This window comes from Uranotaenia lowii, chromosome 1, assembly GCF_029784155.1.
Source record: "Uranotaenia lowii strain MFRU-FL chromosome 1, ASM2978415v1, whole genome shotgun sequence".
Lineage (NCBI taxonomy): Eukaryota > Metazoa > Arthropoda > Insecta > Diptera > Culicidae > Uranotaenia > Uranotaenia lowii.
Genome location: NC_073691.1, coordinates 56,298,899 through 56,304,958, shown reverse-complemented (window position 1 = coordinate 56,304,958; position 6,060 = coordinate 56,298,899). Strand labels below are relative to the sequence as shown.

General features: G+C 37.7%; 1 protein-coding gene across 1 annotated transcript; it reads left to right on the top strand.

Annotated features, from left to right (window-relative positions):
- Positions 1-1,381: 1,381 nt before the first annotated feature.
- Positions 1,382-3,612, top strand: LOC129751059 (uncharacterized). Its single transcript, XM_055746327.1, has 3 exons — positions 1,382-1,561; positions 1,874-2,497; positions 2,553-3,612. Exons 1-3 carry the CDS (start codon positions 1,526-1,528, stop codon positions 3,567-3,569), a joined length of 1,677 nt encoding a protein of 558 aa, XP_055602302.1. The 5' UTR covers positions 1,382-1,525; the 3' UTR covers positions 3,570-3,612.
- The last annotated feature ends 2,448 nt before the right edge of the window (positions 3,613-6,060 follow it).

Genomic DNA, 6,060 nt, shown 5'->3' with positions numbered 1-6,060 from the left:
ACTTTTCAAGCGCTCTTGGGCGAAATTTTAAAAATAAATGGGGTAGTTTTAGCTTGCATGTTCATCTTTCAAAATAACATTTTCAAGTTTGAATTATATTGCATCAACCAAGTTTCAAGATTTAAATATATGTTGAAAATTTTTATTTCTTAAACTTGGAACAATTTTAGGATCGTGAATAAATATTAAATTTAAAATTTAATAAAACAAATTTTGTTTTTAAATTAGAATATCTCATTTCGGTTTCCTTTAAAATATTACAAGAATACTTGCATTATTCTCAACGTGCAGTTAATGTTTTTTTCTCGCAACGCCGCTGACATTTTGAAGCGACGCGTTAAATTGTTACACGCTTTGTGAAGAAAGATAAAGGTATGCATTAATTCCCAGAAGTTGAATTGAATTTTTGTGAAAAAAATATTTAAATAAATATTATAAGATTGAAAATCCTTTATATTTGATAATAAGCCCCATGAAATCTATTAAGGGTCTGATCGCATAAATGAATACCATTCAGTGTGTATAAACTGAATGTTCGGTATTATTCAGATCTCATTAGGGGCCGTTTATATACCACGTGGGCAAGTAAGGGGGGGGGGGGGGGGGGAGGTGGAAATATCCACGCTTGTCCACGGTGAGGGGGTTAGGGGTTTGGGTCATATCCACGTGGACATACATACTTACTTCCAAAATATTTTCTAAGTGTGAATTAAGATGTTTAAATCTTAAAATTGCAAAGCTTTCCAGCTCAAGTTTAAACAATTAATAGCAACTTGAAAGCAAGTGATAAATATGATAATTAAGAAATTTCAAATTTTTAAAAAATATTTTATATCAGGAGATGCGAATTCGTTTTTTTTAAATTTGCCATTCCAATAACAAAATGGCAAAAAGTAGTGTTTTCTATATAACTGTCAGATGAGATATAGAAAAAAATCAATTTAAAATCTGTCCATGTGGACATCCGAGGAGGAGGGAGGGGTTTTCCAAATGTCCACACTTGTCCAAGGAGAGGGAGGGCGGTATCAAAAATCTAATTTTTCTGTCCACTTGGTATCTGAACGGTGCTTTACGTGTATAGTAGTGACTCGTTTTGCATTTTTTTTAGAATTCCCCAATAAACTCTTTGAAACTAGATCAATCAAAAAAATTGGATTTTTTTGCTTTTGTTTAGACTTCCCCGAACACACATATTTTGAACTGAATTGTTATGATTATTATTACTCATGATTATTTTCTGAAGAAAATATACTAATAGCTGTTCTTTTGCTAGTTGAGGAATTTAAATTTAAAAAATACATTTCACATCTTAAAAACCCTGCGATTATTTTGGCAGCACTTTTTGGCATGCTCGTTTTCAGATGACGTTATATCAGAATTCCGGTCCATCATCAGCGACGTCAAAAGAATGCGAAAGCGAAGTTTGAAAATGTTGCTTCAAGAAAATAAATAATAATGTTGTTTCTTCATGGAATTACCGAAATTTTATCTGATTCGAGGCTTTCGTAAAGAGAAGTGAGCAAAGATGCAGCGCATAAAAGCGGAATTGACTGGTTTTGAGGTGAGTTAATGATTATTGCGATATGGTGCAGTTTCTGTTGTGATTTTGCATCAGTTCTTCGGTCTTCTAGAACTGTCCCCTTGGTTTTATAATGGGTTATCCCCAGTATTAACAATTTTTGCTGGATTACTTTTGCGTTAGTTGTAGAATTGCGTTTTATTTCTTGAATAAATTGGAGATTGGATCAATAAATTAAAAAAAAAAAAGAATGATTCCGGAATTTTCGTTACAATAATTTTCCTAATTTTAGTTTTTGGATTCAAACATTGTATTTTGCTTCCCTTAAATATAACAAACCTGTTTGTTTTCCAGCCGTTTCAGGAAAACTTTTTGCTGAAAATATTGAACTCCAAACGGCTGCTAATCGATCACGTCGAACTGCTTGAAGAATGCCTATCGCATTTCAAGTTCACCACCGGAAGCGAACCTCATCGGATTACCTCCAGCAAACTGTTCCTCGCCAGTGCCTTAACTAGTTCCAGTTTGGTTCTATTTAATAGGAACAATCGCCTGAAATGGATACCATTCACAGTTGGGACTGCATCACTTTTCTACGGTACACTGTACGCTTCCAAGTGGATCTATGCCTATCGTTTCCGCAGACGGCTTAGCCTTCTGGAATCGTTACTAAAGTCCTTGGAAAATTTTGAACTGGCCGTTAAGAAAAATTTGCTCTTCCTAAACGAAAGCCAACACATGCGGACAGTGCAGCTGCGTTTGGAAAAGTTCGGTCCAATGGAGGACTTTGTCGGCAGTTGCGCGCAATCCTGCTTAGAAACTGTTCGACTTATTCATAGTTCGGTGAAGCAGTTGGAAAGCGATAGTCCTTTGCATGAACAATGGGAAGACTTTTACTCGCCGATGGAACCTCTCGAAGATTGTGCGCTATTTTCTGAGCCCTTGTCCAAGCATGGAATGGACTCTAAGATGATAAAAGTGTGGTTCAATTTAGGTTTTACAATTTCAACTTACTAACCAATTTTTGTTTTAGGATCTGTACAACATATTTGCATATGTCCAGTCACAGCTTCTTACCCGACTTGCATTGGCAGTTGCATCTGATGAGTCAGATATATCGGGCTATGGGCTCACCGAGCTACCCAATCTCATCAACATCCAACGAGATGAATGCCTCAAATATCTCAATCGAATTGTTCAACCAAAACGTAACTCGATAACCAGGAATATAATTCAGTCCGTTGCGATTCCTCCTGAAGTAGCCCAACTTCAAACGTTGTCAGTTGCCCTATCCATGAAGCTTCTGCAAACCGTCGATTGTTTCAATCACTACGAACAATACCTAGGCGCCACCATTCATAATTTCGATGAAAAGGATTTTGGGGAAAAACTAGAGCACGCGGAAAAACCTTTGGAGTTTGTTGTCCAGGAACTGGCGGCCTCCGAAGAGGAGTGTCAACGACTTCTTATACTCGTTAAGAAGTTTCTCAATCGACCTGACGAAATACCTCCGGTTGCCCCCATTCTTACGGAAAAATCTGTTGATGCAGAAGAAAACAACCTTCAAGAAAACTTCAAACCGCCCGCTACAGACGAATTCTTCGCCGTTGACGGAACCCTCCCGGATGAATCAGACTCCGAAGAAGAACTTGCAAATAAACGAAAACCATCCTGCGACGATCTCGAAGCTCTGAACAGTAAAATAGTCAAGCGACACTTCAAACCGGTGTTGGAGCAACTTCGGGGACGAATCGAACCGATCGGTTTGGATTTCAGGGAGAAGGAACGCCGGGCACTGCAAGACAAAGGCATTAAGGTGGAAGAGTTCGATGATGCTACCGAAAATGGATCCGGAAGGAAGTCTTATAGTGAAGAATCTGGAACCGATGATGATGATGATGCTGTTGTGGAAGAACGCAATGCCCGCAAGCTACAACGAAGTGTTCAACGTTACGATGATATGAGAGAGTTTTTGGCTGCCAAGCAGCAAACGAACATCTTCCGATTGCCTCCGATGGCAAGCGTTGTTAGTGAGGACGTTTTAGAATGAGATTAAGAATAAAAGTGAAATTATTTATTGCTAGTGTCAAGAATTGCATCTTCCAAGTTGTATCACGAGAAAGCCTGATACCTGTAGAAAATCTCAGGGATATTCAAAATCCGATTCGATGATTTCGGAATTCAAACTTTGATGAAAATGATAAGGTCCTTAAAATATTTGTTTTATAATTGAGCAAAATAATTTACTTTTGCCTTATTTCATTTTTTAGCAACAGTGAATCACTGTCAGTGATAATACCACATGAACATGGAATGGAACGAGACTGAAACCAAGCAACAAAATGGTAAGTGATATAATTTATTCATTGCCAATGATTTCTCACTGATTTTTATTTTGCCATGCAGGCTTTTTTTATTCAAACTTTTTTTTATTCTTATGAATTGAAGGATTATTGCGGAGATTTGTCTCCAATGAGGTAGGTACATAGAAATTTATACAGGTTGATTTGTCTAATCGTTGCAATCGGTGAGATGAAAAACAACATACACATAATTAATAAACAAACAAACAAATTATTGTATCTATGGTTCCCTATGAATATCTAGGGAACAGGCTAGAATAAATAGAACGTAAAGTTATAAATAAAAGCATGCATGGCATCGCTCCTCAGATTTGCCCGTTCAGAGTAAGAGCGTGTATTATTTTCGCTGTGCTCTTCCCAAACGGAGAATCTTTAAAAAATGCTCAGTTACCTCCAGAGCGACCAAGCGTCCACCCAAGTGTGGACAAGAGAAGCAAGCAAACTGATGAAGTGCGTTCTCGGTGCAAATAAATTCGTTCGCACTCGGGCGAAAGAGAAGCTTTACAGAAAACTCGGTTTGTCTTCATCGGTTGCGTCTGGATCCATGTTTCGAAGTGCGTCAGAATTTACAAGGCAGAACATAAATCTAACGGAACTAAATTAATAACGCCAAAGATAGTTAAGATAGAATGCTGGTGTCTTCGACAATATTGCTCTGTATAATAAAGCGCATATTTCGATATGAAATATAAAGTTTAGAGGTCCACCAATAGCAAGATATAAATCATAACTTTCTTGTTTAGCATTTTAGAGCTTTAGTTTCTTCCACAAAGTTATTTATCTCAATAAAACACACAACTTTGCTTAACATGTCAAAGTTCTACAATCTTAACCCAAGGAGATACGGTTAAATTTAAAAAAACAACTTTACAAAAAGTTATTGTTATTATCACGCTATTTTTAATCTCTCCACTTTAAATTTTATATCAAAATATGCGAATTAACAACTTTGCCCAAAACACCTACACGGTCATTCCTGAGCGAGTCCTCTACTCTAGATTGATGTTCTGCACCAGGACCAATGATTAGCTACAAAAGCTTTCTTCTGTCAAAAAATATCAAAAGCATAGCGGTAAAGGAAGATAAATCCTAAATTTTACGATTTGTGAAAGTTTTGCAGTTTTATTACTAAAATTTGTCCCAGATCCCTTTTGGATAATTTTAGTAAATATTACTTTGCGAATTGCTGCTTTTGTAAATTAATGCTACCCATGTACGATATTTAAAGTACATAAACCTAAGTATACAGCAATTTGCGGATGCCCGGATATTGTGAAAAAACTACTTGGATTTTGCCCAGTTTTATCCACATTATTTGGAAAATGAAACAAGAAAATCGAATTCAGTTTAAAATTGTTTGTCAAAAATAGGATTTGTGAAAGTTTGTTTCATCAAAAATCAAAACAAAACTTACCTTCGTATGCTTTGAACATAAATGTAACACTGCTGATGTGTTGCGACAAAAAAATGTAAGTCGTTTTTCTTCGCTAGATAAATGTCTGGAATTTCCTCAGATTTGGCCGGATATTGCTCGGTATTTGGAATGGAAAATTTCAGATTATTTACCCGGTTTTCACCATGTTTTTCAAATAATTTTCCAGGAAGTGCCCGGCCCGGCTACGGACCAAAATATTTTATACATAAACCTACATTGAACCTCTTCGACTGATGCACTGTTCCGCACTACATAGCGGCTTTTAAAAGAAAACATTCCTGCATTGAAATCTTTCTGGCTTGATACACTGAGCGACACAGCAGCGTCGCTAGAGCACAATTTTCTAGACAGCTCCTTCTCTTTTCTTTAGAGCGAGCGACGTCCACCCGACCGTCAGAGCAACCGCAATCGGGCGCACTCGGCAAAAAGATTTGTGAACGTTGATCGGCTGAGCAGTGCACTCGGAAACCGAAATGATAAAAGTGTAATTCGTTCTCTGCTCTGTTCTGTTTGCGAGGTGTTGGACAAGCATGCTCTCAAATATAAAACACAATTGCCCTTTTCGGCGGTCGGATCCCTCTTTGCCTTAATGGTCAGTCATACACCGCTAATGCCCTGGCGGGCGGTCGAATCCGTCTTGCCCATACGGCTTTGTATGACCAGTGCTGGGTTTCCCTGAAGCACTGGCTCCATTCCTCCCTCCTCACTGAGGGGAAATGCTAAAAACACACTGGCATGGATCG